This window comes from Asterias amurensis, chromosome 19 (assembly GCF_032118995.1).
Source record: "Asterias amurensis chromosome 19, ASM3211899v1".
Lineage (NCBI taxonomy): Eukaryota > Metazoa > Echinodermata > Asteroidea > Forcipulatida > Asteriidae > Asterias > Asterias amurensis.
In genome coordinates, this window is record NC_092666.1 from 4,521,855 (window position 1) to 4,548,516 (window position 26,662).

The window sequence follows — 26,662 nt, forward strand, 5'->3', positions numbered from 1 at the left end:
TTTTTGTTTTCATTTCATTTCTTTTTTTTACTGGCTTAAAATGTGTTTCCATCTGCATTTTAATGTGCCAAGTTCAGAATAAAATTTTATGTCATTATTCGGTTTATATAAACCTTCATGAATATTCTAAATAATCATTTTCGAGACAAATGATGTTCCTATGGGAATTGACCGTTTAATGGATACTGGAAATGTTAAAATTAAGTTCATACCATGGATTATTAATACTAGGCTACAATTTGTGACGCTTAATTTTAATACTTTTTTCAAACTTCTGTGTATGCCACTCTCCAATTCCGTTTTTCGGTAAAAAAATAAAAATACAACACTTATAAAACCGACATAAATATATTTATCGATGAAACTTGAAATACAATTAAAGAAATCCCTGACGTTGTCCGATACATGTATCAATTTACTGCTCAAAGGGGTAAATAAATTGACAAGTGGGTCATACTTTTGTGGTCGGGGCACATTCTTCTGGCTGTATGGCGGATGTTTTTGATGTGGACGAGGAAAGTTTGAATAGTGAATCTTGACGATATGATAATTAACCGTAAACCATTTGACAAGAGTCCAATTTCATAGAGGTGCTTAAGCAGAGAATATTGCTCAACAATTTCCTGCTAAACAGAAATAAACAGGAAATCGGTCACAGATTGTTCATGTAGTTTGTCCGGTAACCTTATTCTGATAAGCATAATTTGGTTGAGCTAGTTTCGTGCTTAAGCAGCTCTATGAAATTGGGCCCTGGGTTGATTTCACGAAGAAATAGGACTAGTGAGTCCAGGAGATATTAAAAACTTAGGCTAAGGCTAGTCCATAGTTAGGACGAGTAACTCGTCCTAACTCGAGATGAGACTCGGCTAGTCCTAAGTGCTCAACTTAAGACTAGTGCTAAGTTGGGACGAGTAACTCGTCCTATCGCGAGATAAGACGAGTCTTAACTATTTGTAAAATCGACCCTTGTTCACATTCGTTTCAATACGCATGAAGTTGATTTATTGTTATTGACAGAAAACAACATTAAACTCATCCTTTACAATGTTCAACTAGGTGTATTAAATTACAAGTTAAACAGCAGGGCGGCGTAGACTGTAAATTAACGAATTGGGTCAAACTGTTGTTATTAGGGGTAATTCTTGAGGCATAGTGTCGGGGATGAGGGCATGATTGGGAAGGAGGTTGGGAATATAGGATGGGGTGACTGCGGGCTATGGCGTGTTGAATCCTTATTGCGTGTGATGTATTGTGTTACCATTAGGATGCGCATAGGATGGGAATGTCATGACAGGTCCTTGTGTTTCACGCTTCCGTCTGAGTAGGGTCTGTTCATCCCTGTCCATACTTCCTGCGAATGCGGATGCGGATGCGGAACGTATTTCAATGAATAGTTAGCAACAGTTGAGCTTTGTTCGACTCCACTGAACAATTCGCCGCGAAAACAGTCATGTGACATTGTGACATCAACTCGCTTTGCATTCGATGACATTCACTTTGTCCGTTTACGGATTCCTAACTCGTAAAAATAGTAAAAATTTGTAATTTTTTGCAAACGTTTCATTTGTTCAGCTGTATTCAACACCATTAAAGGATGCCTGAAAATAATCCCCCAATTTTGTGTGTTGTAATGGGTTACAGAAAAGGACTATAAACTTAAATTATATTATAATTAAACTAAAAAAGAGATAACAAAAAAATGAAATGGTCTAACATGTGGTAGTTCTTAGTTTACACACTTTTTCAAATGGCATCTCGAATAACTGAGATGTGGGGCTTCGAAATTTGTTGATCCTTTAGCGAACCCTACAACGTATTACTGAAAAAGAAAATTAAAGAGCGGAAGAAACGGCTTAGTTGGGATCGCTGTAAGGTAAACAGGTGCGAGTTGCTCATGCCAGCACCTGCTTTATAAAACCTCAACTATAGAAGGAACTATAATCTAATAAAGTTATTATGATTATTATGATTTATTATATAAAACTGAATCATATCTTATAATAAGATAATAGCTTCACAATATCATATATAGAATTGTATTACTATGGTGATGATTATTATTATCTTTATATTATTGTATGTCTATAGGCCATTAACAAATGTTTTCATTTATATCACGATTCGTTTGGTTGGTAAGCAGTTTGCAACAACCATATCTATTTTAGTATTCTAAGTCGGCTGTAAGTTAAAGGTAGTGCTGAATTGTTAAAGACACTGGACACTATATTGGTAATTGTCAAAGAACAGTCTTCTCATTTGGTGTATCTCAACATATGCAAAACATTACAAAACTGTGGAAATTTGAGCTCAATTGGTCGTCGAAGTTGTGAGATAATAATGGAAGAAAAAACACCCTTGTCACACGATCTTGTGTGCTTTCAGATGCTTGAATTCGAGACTTCAAAATCTAATTCTGAGGTCTCGAAATCAAAATCGTGGAAAATTACTTCTTTCTCGGAAAAAAACGTTACTTCAGAGGGAGCCGTTTCTCACAATGTTTTATACTATCAACAGCTCCCTATTACTAGTTACCAAGTAAGGTTTTATGCTAATAATTATTTAGAGTAATTGCCAAAAGTGTCCACTGCCTTTAATAAAAAATAAATTGTTTTAAACATCACTGTTGAATTTTAGTATGGAAGATTCCCGATTATGAAGTTCATGACGTCATAATTCGAGAAACGTGATAGCCGGTTTCAGTTATAACGGACATTGTGTTTTCATGCTGAAAACAACTGTCTGTTGAAATTGAAAGTTTCACAGATCGGATTAACCCCATATTTCCACAGGTTTGTTATTTAATGTAAATATGGATATGATTACACAATACATGAACACTGTCAGTGACTGTTTTGTCGGCTCCATCAACCCGTATAAAACCTTGAAGATTATTATTAATATCATATTCTAGGTCAATGCAAAGGAAAGTCTTGTTGAATTGATCTTGGTTATAGTCTGTAAAGGAATACTTATCTTTGGCCTTGACCCTTGACCCAACTGCATATTAAATGAGCTCTGACCCAATCACGGGTCTCAACTCAAATTCAAACTTGTCTTAAAGTAGCTATAAAGTGACATGTTTATTGTGGCCCATTCAAATACAGCAAAAAAGTCAACGATACCTTTTGAGAAATGTTGATTTTTCTAGTTCAAACACTTTAAAGGCAGTGGACACTATTGGTAACTACTCAAAATAATTATTAGCACAAAACCTTTCTTGGTGACGAGTAATGGGGAGAGGTTGATAGTATAAAACATTGTGAGAAACGGCTCCCTCTGAAGTGCCATAGTTTTCGAGAAAGAAGTAAGTTTCCACGAATTTGATTTAGAGACCTCAAGTTAAGAATTTGAGGTCTCGAAATCAAGCATCTAAAAGCACACAACATCGTGTGACCAGGGTTTTTTTTTTTTTTTTTTACTTTCATTATTTTCTCGCAACTTCGACGACCAATAAAGCTCAAATTTATTCAGTTTTGTTATTTCATGCATATGTTGAGATACACCAAGTGAGAAGACTGGTCGTTGACAATTACTAATAGTGTCCGCTGTCTTAAAGAGACACATTGCCTTCAAATCTCTTTAAAAAAGAAGTTCTGAATCATTTTTCAAGAAATGTTCATACACACACACAAACACAGCTTCAGTGTTTTGTAGTAATCATTTAAAAGCATTTTCAAATCAGTTTCGTCTCGACCATACTGCACATGTATTCAATTCCAACCAACTTAATAATGACGTCACCATATCGTTGAGTTAACACGGAACTCCCTCGGGTTATCCGGATCCACATTCTAAATCTCGACCCCTAATAATACCGGAATACATCCTCTACCCCTAGCCACCCTGGGGACGAGTCTTCAGATTTATCACGCACGTGATAATCGCGTTATTTTGAGACTCGCTACTATCTTACGGTTACGTTGGATTTAAGATAACTAGAATAAATACAACAAACTCGGGGTGTTTGATTTATGGTACGGAGTCGCAAACCGGTAATGGGTTTTACATTTCCGCGGGTTGTTGGCTTTTGACATTAATTCCCGATTGGAGATATCGAAGGAATGTTCCTTTTATTTCTTCTTCTTTCTTCTTCGTTTTTTTCGTCTCTTATCTCCGGACAATAAATTTTGTGCCAAAAGCGTTCTGCCGATAACGATTGCTATTTGCTGATGGAAATGTTGAAAAACAATCCAACTGAATATTTTCTGAATAGTTATTGTCTTCCTTCAATTTAACCAAGATAAGTTATACTCATATTTGAAACTACCATCGATGGTGTGCTGCTTATTTTGTGCTTACTGTCTTTGAACCAATTATATATGGTATCACGTTAGTAGTGATGTTTACTTAGCTACCACTGGTGTCTTTACTGTTTTTGAATCAAGATAAGGTACACAACTTTCAAAACTTTCACTGATGATGTGGTGCTTTACTTTGTGCTTACTGTCTTTGAACCAATTAAATATATTTTGATAATGGTAGTTTTGTTTACATAGTTACCTCTGGTATAACTACGGTCTTTGAATCAAGATAAGGTACAATACTACGGTCTTTGAATCAAGATAAGGTACAATAGTTTCTTTATATATTTTTTTATTATTTTTATTAAGGATATGGTATGACAGTTTGATATACAGCCATTTGACTGTATAACTTTTGTGCTTACATGTCTTTGATAAAGTCAGCATAGTGTCACATTGGTAGTGATGTTATACATTGCTATCACTGGTATATTTACGATCTTTGAATCAAGACAATGTACATCCGTTATGTTTTATTTCAATTCATGATACAGTACACTAGTAGCAGTTTTTGCGCAATAACCATATGACCGCATGACTGTTCACTATATCGATCAAGTATTCAAGACGTATTTTTAGTTTTGTGTACACTCCAAGATATTTTCAGTGCCCTCTTTAATGTAATTTTCTGGATGGCAATTTGTTTTGATACACCGAGACTGTTGAAGGAGACATCATTTAAAAGGTTTCGAGAAACGCAGACAAATCTCCATAGGGACAGCGCCACAAACAAACATCCCTAACAACGACTATGGCCCTTTTCGAAACCACGGTTTCGGCTCCAGATTCAGCTCAGGCTAGCTTTTGGCCCTACGGTTGTTTTGACAATTGCGCGTGCTTTGCGTACGTTCTCAAGGCTTCCGACGAGAGGACGGAGCCTACAACCGAATCCAAAGCCGAAACCGTGGATTCAAAAACACCTATTTGCATTCTAGAAGTGCCTTTATGGCACGGATGAATACGATCGAAGGCAGGCTTGGAGGGAAGGGTTCATGGGGAGGAAAGCGACAGATCTCCCGGCAAGAATTAGCCTAAATCCCGCTGCCCTAAACAGGGTATGGTATGTGGGATAAGATGACACGCAGCCCAGACGCAATCACGGTTGTAGACGCAGACATATTAATATATACTCGCACTTTGCCCCGCGCTCAATAAACCGATCTGAGAGGTAAGTTGCCAACCTCTGGGTAAATGGACTGTTCGAATTCCTCTCTGGTGAATTATTGACCTACAACGTACTCTATTGAGTTTGAATGTTAACATCTGAGATACTTTTCAAGAACCTGTTTCTTCCTTTAGTTATGTTGTAAGTGTAGCACTATTCATACAGCTTTCTCGAGAAACGGCCTTTGTTATAGTACGCCACCATTTTGACTGTTTTTTTTACTCGACTTCAAAGCACGGTTAATATTTCCTGCGAATGCGAAGCGAGTTTTGACGTCACAACCCTGTTTTCACAGCGAATGTTTCACAGGAGTTTAGCACAAGGCAACTTGGCAAAAAATTCCCATTGAAAAAAATCAATGGGATTTAATGGGATCCCATTGAAAATTTGAATGGGATTAATGGGATACAATGGGATTGGGGTGGAATTTGGGACATATTCAACCGGATCTAATGGGATCCACAGGGGATCCCATTGAATCCCATTGAAACAATGGGATCCCATTGAATCCCATTCAAAATATCAATGGGACTCAATGGGAATTTTTTCCTGGGCTGATACTAATTATTGGTTGCGAATCTGTAACGTAATAATTCGTATTGCATTCGCAAGAAGTGAATCAGGCTTTATTGTAGCCACACCAATGCCTTATTTTTTTCATAATCCGGTATCTTGACATTCAGTAAGAGTTTGAACATTTATTGCCGCATCGGATACGGGGAAACTAGTCAATGGTCTAGCCACCTTGTGATAATTGTGTTTATAAAGGTTTGCGGCAAACTGTTGAACGTGTAATGAACATTACAGCGTAACAAGCAGTTTGGTACAAATTAGGTTTGCATTTGAACACGTGCTTTAAGCTATTGAGAAGAATGTGGGACAACACGCATGTGCTGGAGGTGGCATAATAACTACCGGTACAACGTGAAATGCAATATTAGTTTGACCTCTTCAACTGATCCTTTTCTGATAACTAAATTACACATCGGCATTATAGAACTTAGAACTATAAAAGTGCAGTGCATTTTCCATCATTTCATCATTGTTTGACCTCTAAATTGGCGGCTTGATGACGACATCAATGCATTAGGTAAATTGTGATGAATTCTCGACCTCTACAATACTGAACTTTTTCTAATAACTAATTTCCATGTTGGGATTATGGAAATTCTGTGTAGTGCGCCCTCAGAAGTTCATTGGATGTCATGTGCGTCGTGCGTACAATGGTTTATCATTATCTCTAGATGACAGCTTAATGACGTCAATGCATAACGTATTTTGGGCTGATTTTATTTTATTCGTATAACGGTGTCAAAAGGAAAAGGATTTTCAAATGAAACGTTATACAAAATATTCTTATGCAGGTTTTAGCTGTTTTGTAAAATGTTACTATTTGACCAGAATTCTGATTCTCACTATGTTTTCAATTTATTTTACACACAGGAGGTATGTCTGAGTGTCTCCGTGTATACCTTAGCGGCTATAGCAGTGGACAGGTACCTGGCTATTTGCAGACCACTCAAGTTCCATATCAGAGCGTCGCGTACCCTGTTCATCGTGGCTGCTATCTGGGTGACGTCATTTGCCATCATGGCGCCCCAGCCCGTGTTCACGAGGTCTGAGCCGTCCTCGCACGCAGGCTACATTGGAAAACCTATATGGCTGATGAAATGCTACGAGGTAAGTGTTGCATTTTTGAAGTTCAGTTGACAAATAATATGTCCGATTTTAAACATGGTTGGAGTAAGACTGGACCCTGCTACTCAGATTTAGTGATTCAACTGGATATCATTCAATAACAGTGACATGAGCTTTCCATCTCCAGCAAGCAGTACACTCCTTTTACGTCCGCCTTGGAATGTGAAGAGAACGTTGGTCAAAGGTTGGTCTCTGGCGTTATGCACGAGCCTCGAAGCGAAGTGTGACGTCAGATGTTCAGTCTATGGGTGCGTTCGTTTAGCTTCCCTGGGTCGACCCCGGTGTTTGACGGGGTTTTTTTTCCAGTACGAACTTGTGCAGATAATTACCCACGTTCGTCCTGGGAAAAAAAAACGCCACACACCAGGGTCGACCCAGGGAATGGAAGCTAAACGAACGCACCTACTGTGGGAGTATGATTAAGTGAGGTTTGCAGTAGCAGCATGTGAATATCATTTTAGAGTCGAGCAATCTCCTGAAGACGATCAGCTGAACGAAACGTCGAGTTGTCAACAACCGGTTCTTTTCAGAACCAACCCTACTCATGAAGTCATTATTTCAACGTCCCTCAAGATGATTGATTGATTTTGTTCAAACAACCGACTCAGGTGCGACAAATCTCAGCAAATTTTACAGAATTTGAAATTTGAAATCGTCCACTTGTAAATCCGTCTAGAAGCACTAAGTTATTAATCTAGCGTTGTCAAGTCGGATGAAAACCTTCACAAATTCACTAGAAGCATTCTCGATTTCAACCTTGTTTGAAGAGCACCGGATGTAAATTATAGCCCTTGGTTTTTCCATCGCTCTATAACCGCCTAAAGGAAAATGTGTCCCCAAGGTAAAGAGTAACGCTCGTATAAATTACACTTCTACTGAGCAGAAACGACCGTCAAATGTCAAACAGATAACTTTAGATCGAATACTTTTGGTGACTTGGTCTTTCGTGGTGCACCCATCTTTCCAATTTAAACCTGTGTAACCAGAACGAGGCTGGGAGGGACTTTAACTTGGTACCTTTATAGGGTCTGAATAAGACCTTTTGATTGTTACTGTTGTGTATAATGTGGTGGATGGCTGGATGGGTTCTGGTTCCGTAAAGCCTGACAGCCCATGGGAATTAAACTCGGATTCTGCGAAATTTTGACCCATCTCAGTGATGGTCTCGTGTGTTGTGTAACGCATGTTAAAGAACCCAGTGCACTAATCGAAAAGAGAAGGGGTTCGCCCCGGGCCGGTGTTCCTGGCTGTGGCAGCATGCTGTGTGCGCCGTAGCACCTTGTTAACCCTTAGGAGGTGCTAAATAATTGGGTCTCAGAATTCATCACTATAATAATCTTTCTGAAATTTTGTTTATACTCAGCGCCTTGAGTACCTTGTTTTGGTAGATACGTGCGCTATATAAGACTTTGATATTATTATCATTATCATTATCATTATCATTATCATTATCATTATCATTATCATTATCATTATCATTATCATTATCATTATCATTATCATTATCATTATCATTATCATTATCATTATCATTATCATTATCATTATCATTATCATTATCATTATCATTATCATTATCATTATCATTATCATTATCATTATCATTATCATTATCATTATCATTATCATTATCATTATCATTATCATTATCATTATCATTATCATTATCATTATCATTATCATTATCATTATCATTATCATTATCATTATCATTATCATTATCATTATCATTATCATTATCATTATCATTATCATTATCATTATCATTATCATTATCATTATCATTATCATTATCATTATCATTATCATTATCATTATCATTATCATTATCATTATCATTATCATTATCATTATCATTATCATTATCATTATCATTATCATTATCATTATCATTATCATTATCATTATCATTATCATTATCATTATCATTATCATTATCATTATCATTATCATTATCATTATCATTATCATTATCATTATCATTATCATTATCATTATTATTATTATTATTATTATTATTATTTTGACACAGGTTCCGAGTCATACTGATACTGACTCAGAAATAGATCCGGCTCTTTATGGGACTTGGATCCTGGTCAATTTCAGACCCGGAATCGGAGTGTGTGTCCGCCTTTTATAATTATGATCAGATTGAAATGTGTGTGCTTATACTATCCCTTTGTGATGAACTCGGTTCTAACACACCCTTATCCAGTTCTTAAGTTATACCTTGGTTCCTTCTTACCTTTGACCTCATACTCCAGTTTCACAATCTCTGATTGGGTATCACTATACTAAAACGAACAGCACTGTTAGTCTGATACATAGAACAAGCAAGATGGTGGTAGCACAAATATAATGGGAGACTTTCTAACGCTAGGTGGCAGCAGACTTACCGGGTAAATTTACATTGTTTACTTAGTTCTGAACATGCGCATAATTCTGAGAACGATGGATTTACCCGGTAAGTGTGCTGCCCTCTATCGTCCCAGACAGTCTTACATTACAATCAAAAGCTTTTTCTCACATTGCATACAAAAACTGCAAAGCTTTTGGAGCGACATGTTTTTACTTCATCAGATGCAAGGGTATACCTTGGTTATACCTTTGAACTACCCCATATTCCTTGAAGTGATAGTTCTCACAATAATCTCTCATGATGTATTGAATGGGTTTCATTCTAGGACATCAATGAACCCATAAACCATTCATCTCAAAGAACTCATCTTCAGTGGTTTATAGAGTTGAATATGGGAGCTTCTTGGAATATTTAATAAACACACTAAAAGGCACAAAGGTGGCAACCCTGCTCCTATGGATGTAAGACGATACCGTAAGATTCTCTCGAGCTCTACGGCGTTCTGTTTTTCAATCCCCTGTAATCCGATCTTGGGACTGTAAGCTAGCCCTGCATAAATGATATCGATTGAATTTGATCGTTTTACATCTTTTTTATGAATTACTGTTTAGTGTTTGAATGTTGAGATTGATTAATGTCTCTTGACCTGGTGTGGCCCTCTTGTGGTTGGAATTATCCAGTGTCTTAAGTATAGTTGGTGGATGTTAAAGAGACTGTGCAGTGGTTGGTTTTGTTGGGAGTATGTTGATGTCAGAGTTTTTAGTACAATTATTTAGGGTCGAGACAACATGCGTTGGTTTGAAGAGAAGTATGTTTGCAAAATGGGTTGATTTCCCAACGTTTCTACAAAATTCGAAAAGAAAACCAGATACACGTATGTAACCTTATGTGACTCAGTCAATTTATAATAAATAAAATAATAAAACTTGTACAGAAAGAAAAACTCGTGAGCAGTGCCAACTTTAAACCAATAAACTTCTAAAAAATAATAAACATCAGATCGGTCTTTACCTTAAGTCGTGAGTTTACAAGCTTCATCAAATAAATTTAAATCATCAAACCAACCAGCAGATATTTCGAACTAATTCCACGGAGCAAATTATTTACTCAAACTTAAAACAACTTCTCACTTCACAAACATGCTGAAAAGAGCTCAATTCTGCTGGTATGCTAATTTACATTTCTATAATACCATCATATTATTTTATTTTTAAGCTCATAATTCGCTCAATTTCTTAAAATAATTTTCTAAATAAATATTTAAAAATGATTGACAAGCTATTACAAAGTTAATAAATTATTCTTTTGTAAATAAATTTGTGGCAAACTGTACACGCATTTAAAACAAGACGACCTTACAAAAATAACTGTATACATTTTTATTGCAACGTCACAGCCTCGGGTTTTGCCAACCAAAATTTGGCAAGTTTAATGTAAAGCAAAAAGAGATAGCCACAGCTTACAACAAGTTTCACAATATTAAAGAAAAAAGTGTTGACAGAAATTTCTTTGGTCAAAACACCTGTTAACATGATTAAAAAAGTTTCGCTAATTGACCGTTCATGCCATTCAGAGCTACTTTTAATCAACTATAGAATTGTGTTATTGATGTCTTTGCAGTGATTTGTGCATCACGTTAGATGGTGCGATTTGAGAAAACCTACGTAATGAACATGCACCTTAAAATTTATAAATTATTCTTTAAACCACTGAGTCTGCAGCGATTGTTTTGAATTGACTGTGCAAGTCTCGTGAGCTTTAAAAGCAGTGGGTACTGTTGGTAATTACTCAAAATAATTATTAGTATAAAACTATTAGTAAAAAATTATTAGTATTTTCTCGGTACCTAGTGATGGGGAGAGGTTGGTAGTATAAAACTTTGTGAGAAACAGCTTCCTCTGAAGAAACGTAGTTTCGAGATAGAAGTATTTTTCCACGAATTTGATTTCGAGACCTCAAATTTAGAATTTGAGGTCTCAAAATCAAGCATCTGAAAGCACACAGCTTCGTGTGACAAGGGTGTTTTTTCTTTCATTATTATCTCGCAACTTCGATGACCGATTAAGCTGAAGTTTTAACAGGTTTGTTATTGTATGCATATGTTGAGATACATCAACAATGTTTGATTATGGACAAGACTTGTTTTACCATTAATAGTGGACGGCGATTCAACAATTACCGTTAAAACATTTTATTTAAAGAGATTTTACACGTGGTTGTACCCGCAAGTCTATATTTCATACTTAAATGTACAGTCACTCTTATTCTCCACACCGTGCAAAGCTCCAAACATCATTGACTTTTCATTCAGTGGGAATAATTTCGGATGAAACAAAGCAACAACATGGCCATATGACACTGGCAATTAATAAATGAGAAAGAAAACCTACACAAAATTATCCAAGAATAGCCCCAAAAAGCCATTAACTTAGACAATTTATGTTTATCACTGTCTAAACGGAAGGAATAACACTTTAATTTTTACGAGGAAAAAGTAACTGATCCAAAGTGAAAATCGAGCGTGTACATAGACACACCAATCCAATCTGTAACTTACACCTATAAGTAATTCCTGAAACAATAATCTAAATCGTGTTCTAGTTCTTAAAGTGTGTCTTGATTTGTTTGGGTTCGTACGAGTGGTTTGCTTTCTGGTGACAGCTTAGAGTTGTCTTGTGATCAGGTAAAGGATTTATATTTGCTCCGTCTTCTGTGCATAGAAACTTAATAGTGTAGAAGGTTAATTGTGTTTGTTGTGTGGATGGCTTGGGCGTAATTATTGTATAGTCTCTTTCACACGAGAGAATTTAGCAAGGGTCCTACGCTAAATTGTATCAAGGTTTTACAATTTTATTGAGTGTACGTCGTGTGAAAAGACACAAACAAGTTGTATATTGTAGAGGATTAGCGGTGTATGTTGGTGGGTGTGGCTAGGTAAATTACAGCATATCCTCTTTCACACGAGAGGCATTTTTAGCAAAGGTCTTTTGCTAAATTTTAGCAAGTTTGTCCATTATTGTACATAATGCGTGTCTATCAGAAGTGATGTTATACTTAGGCTATTTGCAACCAATCATTGTGTCTGTGTTTCTAGTTAAAGTCGACGAAAACATCAATTTAAAATGCACTCATCTCTCTGCAGTATCTCTTTCCCGCTCAAGAACTTGATCATAAGAAATCTTTTGTTGAATGTGTCTTGACATTTCAAAAACGCGCAGTCGGTTGTCGTTTTCTTTTTGATTTGTTTCCTTCTCTGTTTGTGACTTATTTATTTCGCTTGTCTGGATTGTTCCTTAAATTACACTTGTGATACTACTTAAGGTTAGGTGGTTTTACTAGCTTTAACCTGACCGTGATTCTCGGATCCGGTTTAAGCTGGGTTGTGCAATCTATTCCTTACAATTTATAACAGCCTCATTTCAAAACAAAATGTCACAAATTGACACAATGCAACTTTGTCATTAGACGTCTTGGTACAAAAAAACCCCACACAATACTGAAAACTTATATCTTTGAAATATTACACACAACATAAGTTATGCCTGTTTCTAAATAATATTTATGCCTGTTTCTAAATAATATTTGTCATACTATGACAACTGTTACTGACAGTTTATTGGATTTGAGCCATTGCATGATGACGTATCAATGTATATTTGGTTTGCGATAACACCAGGGCCAAGTTCCTTACATGTAAGCACAAACATTTGCTCAGCATGAAATTTCTTCCTTGATAAAACAGGGTTACTTCTATAACACAAATTCTGTGTGATTTTCAGGATCAGCAAAGAACAGCTGAATACCATGTACCAGTCACAAGCAATATACAAAAATAAAGAAATTTGGTTGGTAATCCTGTTTTTTATCAATAAAGAAATTTCACGCTTAGCAAATGTTTGTGCTTACATGCTTTATGAAATTGGGCCCATTGGGTGTGTATTTACTTAGAGGGTAGGTTTTGACCTTTTAAGAGCTTGTCTTGCTTTAAATTCTAATACCGCGGAGCAGATATTTCGGTATTCGGGAGACTTCTCTACCATACCGCGGAGTTATTTTCCGTTCACAGGAGCTATTGAACTACTCCAATTCGAGAATGTAATATTCGTTGAAAATTTGTGAACTGGATTCTTGTTTTGCTGTTTTATTTGAATTAAGATAACAATTTGCAACAATATAAAGTGGTTAATACTTTATCTTCTTACGCGTAGTGCGCAATGTTGTTTTTGAGTTTCCCGTCATTGCACAATTTCCTGTCCAATTAGGAATGTGTAATTGGGCATCATAAGAGAGTGTGACGTCATGACCGGGCTGTCATTGAATGCATGTTATTGTTTCCTCATCTGGGCCATATTTCATAGAGCTGCTAAGCACAAAAATTTGCTTAGCATGAAATTTCTTCCTTGATAAAAACAGGATAACCAACAACATTTCCATGTGTTGCATATTACTGGTATTCAGCTGTTGCTTACATACGCTGAAAATCACGTGTAACTTTGGTTGGTAATCCTGTTTTTATCAAGGAAGAAATTTCATGCTAAGCAAATTTTTGTGCTTAGCAGCTCTATGAAATTGGGCCCTGGTTGTTGAGTTCCATTTTTTTTTTTTTTTTCAAGCTGTATGCGGTGTGCCATTGAATGGATATGTGTACGGCTTGTATCTAGCTAGTTTCTGACTTACAACATCGACGCGAAACGTCAAACGTGTGTGGGTTTAACCAATGAGCACGCCCCTCAGGCCTGTTTGCCTAGAAATGCCACTAACTATCCCCGTCTCATTCGTCAAGAGCGTGCCTACACCGTCCAACCAACCGTGTAAATTGCAGTAGAGACGGGCATGCCATTTCGCCCCATTATAGGGGCGTTAAGAGTTTGATTCAATTACGGCATGATCTATCCCTCGCCGTGTGCCGCCCCAGGGCGCTATTTGCCACGGTCTTCAAACATGTTATAAATTGGAGATCTTGGACTGTACAATCAGTCTTCCATCTGGATAAGATGCACGGGTGGCAGAGAGGATGGGGAGATGCATGTCTCGGAGGAATGATGATGCCTGTTGAACGTGCAGCAAGGCTTTGACTGATGCTGATTGAGCATGATCGAGTGCCTTGGAGTGGCGTCTTTAAGAAAATCATCGAGAAGGAAGTAGTACAGACTAAATTACAAATGAAAGATAGTTCAAGAATTGTTTCTGAAAACATAAGACAGTGTCATTTATAGGAGTTGAATTCGTCCATTATGATGAAATAGCGTCTTAAAGAAAATCATTAAGGATATGACTTCCTTAAAGCCATTATACACTTTCGGTAAACAGTATTGTCCAAGTCCCACACTTCGTGTATCACAACTTATATATAAAATAACAATCCTGTGGAAATTTAGGCTCAATCGGTCATCGGAGTCGGGAGAAAATAACGGGAAAACCCACTCCTGTTTTCGCGCGTTTCGCCGTGTCATGACATGTGTTTATAACAAATCCGTAATTCTCGTTAACGAGAATTTATATTGTTTTACCGTTTTCTCAAAAAGTACAGCATTTCATGGACTAATATTTCAAGAGAAGTCTTTCACCATTACCTTCTGTAAACCCTGTAAATTATTGTAAATCTGTGAACTTTTTTTTTTTCTGTACCGAAAGGGTCCAATGGCTTTAAACTTGTACCTAATTGTAGAGTACAGGCCAAATTACAAGTAAAAAAAAGTTCAAAATTAGTGCTATCTGAAAACATAAAGCTCGATTCATACTTCCTGCATAATGTGATACGAGTTTTGACGTCACAGCCTCGTTTTTGCAACATAATGTTTCGCAGGAATTGAGCACAAGTCAATTGATGTGAACCATTCAAGGCTATTTGTGACGTCAAAGTTCGTACCACATTCGCAGGAAGTATAAGCCGGGCCTTATTGTATCTTATAGGAATCTAAGTTGTCCATGAAAGGCTGAAACTTGTATGAGCAGTCTATTTTGTTCGTTTTGAAACACCTTTGTAATTATTAAGAAGTGATTTATACCCCTGATTTCGGGCAGAGTAAAAAAAAAAAACGCTTTTGATAAGAAACATCGTCAAGAGATGATCTTTAGTATGGAGATCTGTGGACTGGTATTCCTTTAATCGGCCATTAGTACATGACATTCAATACTTGTCATCACTCCGGAAACGTTGCCGATGCACAACAACCTCGCTCCCTCTTTCCGTAATGTACAAAACGACCCAATTTGGCACGTAACAACCCTCTCTTGCTTGTTTTTAGTGCAAAACGCACTAATGATGCGCACTTTACCCCACTTTCTGTACCATTTAACATTCACTCTGTATGCGTCATGCAGTCTGCAAAGCAGTCTGAAATAATTGCTAATTCTTGTTTTTAGTTTCAAGCTGCAATTAGTAACTCCAGACAGAGTATAGGTTCCTTGGTTCGTACAGAGTGCAGCAGCCTGACGGAACATTTGCAAACAACCAATGTATCCCTCTTAAAGGCAGTGGACACTATTGGTAATTACTCAAAATAATTATCAGCATACCTCACTTGGTAACGAGTAATGGGGAGAGGTTGATAGTATAAAACATTGTGAGAAACGGCTTCCTCTGAAGTGACGTAGTTTTCGAGGAAGAAGTAATTTTCCATGAATTTGATTTCGAGACCTCAGATTTAGAGATTGTTTTTACTTTCATTATTATCTCGCAACTTCGGCGACCAATTGAGCTCAAATTGTCACAGGTTTATTATTTTACGCACATGTTGAGATACACCAAATGAGAAGACTTGTCTTTGACAATTACTAATAGTATTCAGTGTCTTTAAGTTTACCTTGTGCACGTTCGTCACTTGATTGAAGAGTCGTGGCTCTCACATACATTTAAGTCGTTTTATTTACCCAGTCAAATCGTGCTGTTAAACCGAACATTCTCTTTGATCTTTTTAGTTGTGAATAATGGTTAACTTAGCTTTTCAATCTAGTGCTTTATACCATCGGGACCACATAGGCACACTACCCCTTATGCAGTGTGGCAGACATTCTGTGGTGCTACCCCCCCCCCCCCCCCAAAAAAAAAAAAAACAAAACAAAAACAAAAACAAACAAACAAACAAACAAACAAACCAACAACAGAAAAAAAAAACTAGGAAATAATTATGTAAAAAATGTCCTTTGATAGCAACTTGCATATTTGATTATAAGTGACGTCTACTCAATGTATCTGGGCTCAATTACACAGAGCTGCTTAAGCAGAATAAATTGCTTAATAGGTTTCTGCTAAGCGACAGTTAGCAGGATACCAGTCACACACGGTGCATGGAAAATGACATATATTGGCTGGAAACAAAAAATTTGCAAGCAACATTTTGTTGTGCTTATCTTCTTAAAGCCATTGGACCCTTTGGTAAACAGTGTTGCCCAAGGCCCACACTTTGTGTACCATAACTTCTATATCAAATAACAAACCTGTGAAAATTTAGGCTCAATCGGTCATCGGAGTCGGGAGAAAACAACGGAAACCCCCACCCTTAATTCCGCGCGTTTCGCCGTGTCATGACATGTGTTAAAAATAAATCCGTAATTCTCGTTAACGAGAATTTATATTTTTTTGCTGTTTTCTCAAAAAGTAAAGCATTTCATGGACTAATATTTCAAGAGAAGTCTTTCACCCTTGCCTTCTGTAAACCCTGCAAGTTATTTGTAAATCTGTGAACTTTTTTTTTTTCTGAACCGAAAGGGTCCAATGGATTTAAATACGTAAAAGCAGTTCAATTAAATAGGACCAAGTAAAGCTAGCTGTTTGAGCAGAAAAGCTGTTTTAAAATATCTGCTTAGCAAAGATTAGCAGGTTACCAGCCACAGATAGTACATGTCAGATGGTATTTCGGTTGCTATATTTATTCTGGTTAGCATAATTTTGTTGTCCTTAGCTACTCTTTGTGCTTTTAAGCAGCCCTATAAAAAAGTCCCTGGACTTAACAACATCATTCACAACATTGTAACTTCCCAGACATGCAGAGATTCACAGCATACTTTAGCGTGCCTTTTAATGTCTCTTATGCATTCAAGTGGTGGTTTCTACATGGCTCGGTGGAACACTTGAATTGTTTCAGTAATAAGTTTAAATTGCCACCAAATGTCCTGATAAAGGTGCGAAAAAAGGTTAATTGATGGGGGAGTATGGGCGACGCAGCGTGGACAAAGTACAAGTTAGTTGCAGCCATATTCTCTTCAGAAAAATAGTCAGTGTTTTCTCAAATAATGTCCTCATGTAGTTAACATGTGAGTGAACTCATAAGGTTGATTCTGGTTCGATTTTCATCTTAAATTGATTTTGAGTTCGATTTTGATCTCGATTTCGGTGTTGATTTTTTATTTCGATTTTTCAATTTTCGCTTTGGTTCGATTTCGATTCCGATTTTGATTTCGATTTTCGATTTTGATTCTGATTCTGATTCTGATTCTGATTCTGATTCTGATTCTGATTCTGATTCAGATTCAGATTCAGATTCAGATTCAGATTTAGATTCAGATTCAGATTCAGATTCAGATTCAGATTCAGATTCAGATTCAGATTCTGATTCTGATTCTGATTCTGATTCTGATTCTGATTCTGATTCTGATTCTGATTCTGATTCAGATTCAGATTCAGATTCAGATTCAGATTCAGATTCAGATTCAGATTCAGATTCAGATTCAGATTCAGATTCTGATTCTGATTCTGATTCTGATTCTGATTCTGATTCTGATTCTGATTCTGATTTTGATTTTGATTTTGATTTTGATTTTGATTTTGAAATTACAGAAAGCTTGGAAGGGCACCATGTGGCAGAAAGTTTACCACATCAGCAAAGTGGTTGTGTCCTATGTAATCCCGCTGTTGATTATGGCCGTAGCGTATGCACGAGTCTGCCTGAGACTGTGGTCTGGTATCCCGACTGATGAATCACACCGGCCAGCGCTGGGAGGACGATCAGCGGGACAGACTAAACCCACTATGAATAAGGTAAGGGCATGTCTGATTTAGCGGCTACAGCTACGGCTACAGCTACGGCTTGATAGCTGCTTTTTCATGTTGAAGTAGTCACCAAAACTACAGCTCCTGTCTCTCAAAATGAAGCTGATGAATGTTTGCGGTAACACCATGTGTGTATCTACTTGCCAGGCAGAGTTTGCTCTTAGAGAACTGTCTTTCTTTATTCCACAACCGCCGAGTAGATTTATTGGATGTTTCTGAGACTTCTCAGTTCTAAAATGAACTCTCCTGCTTTTTAACTACCACCCGGGCGGAAGGTATAGAAAATTGGCTGGGACTACTACTTTAGCTTAATCGTAATTAACTGCACTACCGCGGAGTCAGTTCTTGACCCCATGGAATGCTCGCTTAAACCATTTACCAACCTCATCTGGAAATAAATGGTGTTATGTCTTGCGTATAATTTTATTTTGTCTGTCCTGCTCTGTACCATGGCCAACAAAAAAAACTAAAGAAATAGCTTTTTGTTACTGAGATTCGGTCCCTCAATGGAAATTAACATGGGCTTGAGGAGGAGGTTTCAAAAGAGGGCGCTATCAGAAGAAGTTTGTACATTATTTGTCATATCGGGGGACAGAAGTTCCTGTCATATCTTGAAAATAATGTAACTAAACGTACTTTATTGCACTCACTACAATTTATAGAACGACAGTGTATTGTCTTCAATGTTAAACAATAGGGGATTTTTGTGACACTAGGTAGCAGCAGACTTACCAGGTAAATACATCGTTCTCGGTGATATTCGCATGCTCAGAACGACATAAACAATGGAAATTTGTATGGTAAGTCTGCTGCCACCTAGCGTTCCAAAGTATCCATTTATGATGTGACACCACTTCATGAATATTCAATGTTTTCCTCTTCTCCTATTAGTCAACAGAGACACAGCTGGAATCCAGACGTAAAGTAGCCCGGATGTTGATAGTGGTGGTTGTCATGTTTGCTATTTGTAAACTTCCTACGCATGTTTTAAACACAATCAGGTGAGTTGCAGGCAGATTCTAATTCGGGCTACATTCCAATATGGGTCAGCTTCAAACCTAGGGTATGCTCCATGTTGGGCAGATTATAACTTGAGTGTATTCCAATTTGGGACAGATTTACTTTCTATTTGTAAACTTTCTACGCACGTTTCTAACACAATCAGGTGATAACCAACACATTCCTAAATGGGATAGACTTCACTTTGTGCATATTCTAATTTGGGGTAGATTCCAACTTTGGACAGAGTGTAACTAGGGGCTGAAGTCTTTTATTATTTTAGTGAGAAATCATCTCTTTCTCAAAACTACGATACTTCAGAGGGAGCAGTTTCTCACAATGTTTTATACTATCAACAGTTTACCTCTACTCGTTACCAAGTAAGAGTTTTTGTTAATGCTAACAATTATGTTTAGTAATTACCAATAGCGTCCAGTGTTTCAATCATTGCTGGAAACGTCAGAGGTTTAATTAACACAGTAACATTTATCAGAAAGGAAAAACATTCACTTTTCTAATTGAAGTTTTGCAAGCTCTACTTGAACGCATGGATAATACTAAGTTGTGATGTAAATTTAAAGAAGCAATCTTGGTCTTTATTTTCGACGCGTGACGATGCAAAGTTCCACAGATCTGTCAGGTACTCGTCCGTGTCGTCCTCGGGTATCATTTTTGTTTGCTGCAGCAATGTTTTGAAGAACACTGAAGAAAGATAAAAGATTAAATAGGAAATGGTGATGGAAGATGTCTCGAAATTGCAGCAGTTTTTCATGTTTTGTGTGATCTATAATACCTCCGAAACAAACCTGTGCAAAGTTGGTGGGCTTATTCAGTTGTGTGAGTCAGGAAAAAATAGTGAAACGCCAAAGTGTAAATGTTTCGCGTATTGGGGTTTTTAGTCACTACCACTGAATACTTGTTACCTTAAAAGCAGAAACGCATTCTATTGGTTGAATGAGCGTGTGCGTATTCTGCGTGGAGCAATTCAACCAACACAATGCGTTCTCTTTGTGTCGTTATCGTTATCGTTTTCGTTATCGCTGCAGTGTGACTCGGCCTTCACGCTGCAGCGATAACGATAACGATCACGACGCAAAGGGAACGCATTCTATTGGATGAATGAGCGTGTGTATATTCTGCGCGCTGGAGCAATTCAACCAATAGAATCCGTTCTCTTTGCGTCGTGATCGTTTTCGTGATCGTTTACGTTATCGCTGCAGTGTAAAAGCACGGTCCAACAGCAGCGATAATGAGAACAACGCAAAGAGAACGCATTCGATTGGTTGAATGAGCGTGTGCGTATTCCGCGTGGAGCAATTCAACCAATAGAATGCGTTCTCTTTGCGCCGTGATCGTTATCACATCGTATTCGTTATCGCTGCAGTGTGACTCGGCCTTAACTCGACCTTTAAATCGTCTGATTTGTCCATTACTCGACTGGAATTAGTTGTTATCGGCCTTTATCTACTTTGGTGAATTTAGGGTTTCTTGTTTCTTCATAAAGTGTGTTATTGTTTCTTTGCTTGTTTTCTTTGTTCATGAAGAATCTTTAATACTTACATTTTGCTTGTACTTCGTTCATGCAAAACTCATGGGTTACGATTTCACACTTGCAGTTAGCCCAGCCCAAAGATGTCATCATTTCTTGCGTTTCCGCCACAGACTGCTTCAATTGGTACATAGGGACCATGAAGTCCTTCATTGAACATGACAGAAAAAAAGTTAATTTTGTTAAATAAACAAACCATAATTAAACTTGTGGTTTCCTAGAAGGTGGTCATCTTGTTAGTGTCAACAGAGGGCGGTATACTTTATAAGTGTTAAGCACGTATATCATAACAAAGACAACAAATATTTACCTTAACATATTTACCCCACTTGTCATGGCTTTGTAGAAATCTTGACGCATTAAAGAAAATTGGTGTGTCCTTATCCACGATGAGCAAAGCTTCCCCTTGTGGTTTAAGGCATGCGAGAATGCTCGTCAAAGCCGTGCGTTTGTCTTGAATCCAGTGTAAAACCAGAAAACTGACAACTTTATCGAAGGTTTCCCGCCATTTGGGGTTATCACCGACAGTGAGTGCGTCTCCCACACAAAATGATACATTCGACGGCGAGCTTTTCGCTCGTGCTTCGGCTATCATTTCAACAGAAAGATCAACACCTGAAAATAGTGCGTTAAAAAACATCGGGGTTAGCAGGTACCAGACGAGTGTAAAGTACACCCAAGGGCCCTTTTTCAAAAAGCTGTTTACCAGTAAGCAAATTATTTTATGTGTTTATTGTAGCAGAAAAATGTGGGTAAGCATAAACTTATTTCACTACAATGTCTCAAGTAAGCAGAACATTTCTTGGCGCGCAATCGCATGCACGTTCACCATGGATTTGCAATGTTTACGTCACTGGTGTGCTTACCACGGGTTAGCCAGCGTTTTACCCTTCCCGACGGTAAACTGCTTTAAAGGCAGTGGATACTGTAGGTAATTACTCAAAAATATTAATCAGCATAAAACCTCACTTGGTAACGAATAATGGGGAGCGGTTGATAGTATAAAACATTGTGAGAAACGGCTCCCTCTGAAGTGACGTAGTTTTCGAGACTTCGACGACCAATTGAGCTCAAATTTTCACAGGTTTGTTATTTTATGCATATGTTTAGATACACCAAGTGAGAAGACTGGTCTGTGACAATTACCAATATTGTCTACTGTCTTTAAGAAAAAGAGATTTTTTTCTAAGAACGCTCCGTTAGCACAAAACAGCTTCTTACATGTTTATGAAATTGAGCGCAATACCAATCAGAGAACGGTATGTACTGCCACAGATCGAGAATTAAAGGTATTTGAAACTCTTAAAGCGGTGGACACCTTTGGTGTTGGTCAAAGACCAGTCTTCTCACTTGGTGTATCTCAACATATGCATAAAATAACAAACCTGTGAAAATTTGAACTCAATTGGTCGTCGAAGTTGCGAGGGAATAATTGAAGAAAAAACACCATTGTCGCACCTTTTCAATTCAAATATTTTGTGAGAAATTACTTCTTTCTCAAAAATGATATTCCTTGGAGGGAGCCGTTTCTCACTATGTTTTATACTATCAACAGTTCTTCACTGCTCGTTACCAAGTAAGTTTTTATGCTAACAGGTATCTTGAGTAATTACCAATCGTGTCCACTGCCTTTCAGTCTAACGTATAATAAAATATCGTGTGCAAAATCTCTGGGGATAAAAACCAAGAAAACCTTTTTTTGCTTTATATCTGTGTTAACATATTTGTTTCTTTTTTTTTTCCTATGAAGTTAAGAACCTCCCATTTTAGACGTTGTACACAAAATTCATTGAGGAGTACCACAGTCTGTAGAACTCCCCTGTGGAGATAACTTCTGTCCCCTTTTCTGTTTTGTTCTCGACCTCCGATCGTAAGGAAATGAATATGAAATCTTAATTTCTCACTCAAACTGTATGTGGTTTATGTAGGCATATGAAAGCACGCAACAAGGGTGTTTTTTCTTGTATTATACTTTTGCAGCTTCGATGATCCATGTAGTTAAAACTTTCACAGATTTGTTATTTTATGCATGTTGGGAAACACCATGGTGTATTTGGTGAGAAACCAGTCTTTGACAATATACCAGAGGTGAAACGTGCCTTTATAACAACAAAAAAAATCTTGATTTTCTTTTAGTTTTCTCTTGCAACTTCGATGACCAATTGAGTCCAAATTGTCACAGATTTGTGATTTTGTGCATTTTGCTGGGATACGACAAGTGAGAATACTAGTCTTTGTCAATAACAAACTTTTTTTTGTATCCATGAGGGGTGCTACTTTTGTTGTTTTCTCTCCTTTGTGTGTGTATGTTTTCTTTATCGTTCTTATTTTTTGTACTTTGCATTTTTACCTGTGAAATTAATAAATGAAATAAATAAAAAACCTCATACTTTAAAGGCAGTGGACACTATTGGTAATTACTCAAATAAATTATTGACATAAAACCTTTCTTGGTGACGAGTAATGGACAGAGGTTGATGGTGTAAAACATTATGAGAAACGGCTCCCTCTGAAGTGCCATAGTTTTCGAGAAAGAAGTAATTTTCCACGAATTTGATTTCGAGACCTCAGATTTAGAACTTGAGGTCTCGAAATCAACCATCTAAACGCACACAACTTCGTGTGACAAGGGTATTTTTCCTTTCATTATTATCTCGCAAGTTCGCCGACCGATTGTGCACAAATTTTCACAGGTTTGTTATTTTATGCATATGTTGAGATACACCAACTGTGAAGGTTAGTCTTTGACAATTACCAATAGTGTCCACTGCCTTTAATAATAATGACAATTGTTGTACTCACCTGTAATACGTTTAACTTTAGCAGCTATTGCAATTGTCTCGTCCCCCGTACCACAGCCAACGTCCAGTACCACATCATCTGAACGAAAGGTTATTTTATCAATGGCGGCCATGACAGCCAAATGTTGAGCCACTCTACCATCCCCATTATAATCTCTACTCGCTGAAAAATTCATATTCCTCGTGAACAAAAAATTGTAAAGTATATGGTTTCAGAATCACTGTTTGAAAACACAACTTGCAAGCGTAGCAAGCACACAATCGCTAGTGTTGTCAGCAAACTTGTTTGTTGCTTTCCGGACCCGCGGTAGAAGTGTCCTTGACTTGGCCCTGGACACAACGCTAATTCTACCACCACCACACCGGGGTCACAAATATTTGTCGTGAACACGCTAACCAGGAGAAGGCCATTCGACTGGCTATTATGCTGTCAAGGTCCAATGCAAATTTCATATCATAGTGAGTTCATTGAAATGTATTGGCCCTGGACACAACGCTAATTCTACCACCACCACACCGGGGTCACAAATATTTGTCGTGAACACGCTAACCAGGAGAAGGCCATTCGACTGGCTACTATGCTGTCAAGGTCCAATGCAAATTTCATATCATAGTGAGTTCATTGAAATGTATTATCCGTGCGTGACGTGTATTGTGGATGAACACAAATTCATCAAAGCGTATTCCTCTAATACTAAACGTACTAAACGTGCTATAAAACGGTCTCTATAAACTTGATATGATTCCTGTGAAAATGGCAAGGGGTCGATCGCTTCTGCAGAGCGCGCGGGGGACGGACGAGTGCAAGTCTTGGACATTCAAAATACATGGTTGCACTCCATACCATGTGTGTCTTATCTGTTATTGTGGGTGCGTTTGATTAGCTTGCCCGGGTTACCAGGTCTGACTCAAGTATGTTCGATTAGCTACCCTACCTCGACCCAGGTTTAACCCCAGTGCGTTCGATTAGCTTTAATTCCCCGGGTCGACCCAAGTTAACCCCAGTGCGTATGATTAGCCTCCCCGGGTCGATCCAGTTCTTATAGGCCGTGTCCGAAACGACGACTTCGGCTACAGCTACGTCTAGATCAGCGCTTCTACCAGGGTTGAAGAATAGGCAGACGCGCGCGATCTAGCCGTAGCTTTAGCCGAAGTCGCCGTTTCGGAAACGGCCTTACCCAAGTACGCTCGATAAGCTACTCCGGTTCGACCCAGGTCGAACCCCGGTGCTTTCGATTAGCTTCCCCGGATCATGGAGGAAGAAAATCCCGGATCGACCCAGGTCTGACCCCAGTGCGTTCTAGTAGCTTTGGCGTCATTGTTGGGGCTCACTGCATGGGTCTACACTGGTCCCATGTTTTTATCCACATTGATTAAGCTTTATGAGACAGATCGTGTGCCGATCGTCCGCAATAGGGCGGGTCGATGGGCAGTCGCTAGTGTTAACACTTAACGTGAGACATGCTGGGTCATAATATACGATGTGGATGTTAAATACATGCATATTATGGATATCTTAAGAAAGTAGTAAAAGTATGTTAGTTGAATATTTGACATCGGACATTCACATACTGTTTGTACAGCGAGAATTGTCGATGCTACTTTTTCGATCGATATCAAATATTGGACAATATTCACACAGGTTTGTACAGTGAATGTCTACTTCGTACATCAATATTGGATATTGGATAATCCCGACGTGTTTATAGGGAATGTCTTCCATGTACATCGATATTGGATATATTGGACATTCCCTTATGTTTCTACAGTAAATGTCTACCTTGTACATCAGTATTGGATATTGGACATTCCAATAAGTTTGTACGGCGAATATCGATGTTCCTTTTTAGAGCTGTTTTTGTCCAAGCCTCGATTTAGTTTACATTAAATGGTTATAAAAACAACATGGATGTGGCGAAGTATTTTCGTTGTATTCGTGATTCGGCTGGACTCTTTCACTGGGCCACGTCGAAGGTCCAATGGAAAAAAAACTACGAGAATGTGTGAAGAGACATCACCGAGGGCAGTTGAGTCAACACACGGGTGTATCGACGCGATCCCCGGGAGACTGAAACGCTAGGCGTACGGTGATCGGGTTACGGTGTTTGGAGTTTAGTTGGGCATTATGTGTATCCGGTCTGTCGTTTACAACTCGCACCTTAAAGGCACTGGACACGTTTTGTATTGTCAAAACCAGTAGGCCTACTCTCACTTGGTGTACCTTACAGGGAAGGTACACTATTGGTAATTGTCAAAGACAAGTGTTCTCACTTGGTGTATCTCATCATATGCATAAAATAACAAATCTGTGAAAATTTTAGCTCAATTGGTCATCGGAGTTGGGAGAAAATGATGAAAGAAAAAAAAACACCATTGTTGGACGAATATGTGTGCTTTCAGATAGGAATAAAGTACTTCTAGCTAGAAGTCTTCTATTATTTTAGTGAGAAATTAACTCTTTCTCAAAAACTACGTTACTTCAGAGGGAGTCGTTTCCTACAATGTTTTATACTATCAACAGCTCTCCAATGCTAGTTACCAAGTCAGTTTTTAAGTCAATATTTGTTTTGAGTAATTACATACCAAACGTGTACCTTCTCTTTAAAATAATGCATAAAATAATTAACCTGTGAAAAATTTGGCTCAATTGGTCATCGACTTTGCAACTTACTATAGAATAATGTGAGAAAAAAAAACTTGTTTCGCAAATTTTACATTACTTTACATTATGGCCTGTGTCTTAAAAACGATAATAAGAAAACTACTAAGTAACTTAACAATGTACGCTACAATGCACT

At 37.8% G+C, this 26,662-nt stretch overlaps 2 protein-coding genes across 2 annotated transcripts in view; one reads left to right on the forward strand and one right to left on the reverse strand.

Annotated features, from left to right (window-relative positions):
* LOC139951384 (orexin/Hypocretin receptor type 1-like) overlaps positions 1–26,662 on the forward strand; it is an 81,173-nt gene that overhangs the window by 42,502 nt on the left and 12,009 nt on the right. Inside the window, exons 2-4 of the mRNA XM_071950262.1 lie at positions 6,910–7,146; positions 18,303–18,503; positions 19,407–19,516. Of these exons, the coding sequence (XP_071806363.1) occupies positions 6,910–7,146; positions 18,303–18,503; positions 19,407–19,516 (548 nt within the window). The remainder of the gene's footprint in view (positions 1–6,909; positions 7,147–18,302; positions 18,504–19,406; positions 19,517–26,662) is intronic.
* Positions 20,050–24,040, reverse strand: LOC139951795 (juvenile hormone acid O-methyltransferase-like). Its single transcript, XM_071950864.1, has 4 exons — positions 23,866–24,040; positions 21,374–21,678; positions 21,075–21,210; positions 20,050–20,216 (listed from the first exon to the last, which is right to left on the reverse strand). The coding sequence occupies exons 1-4, from the start codon at positions 24,038–24,040 to the stop codon at positions 20,050–20,052; spliced, it is 783 nt and encodes a 260-aa protein (XP_071806965.1).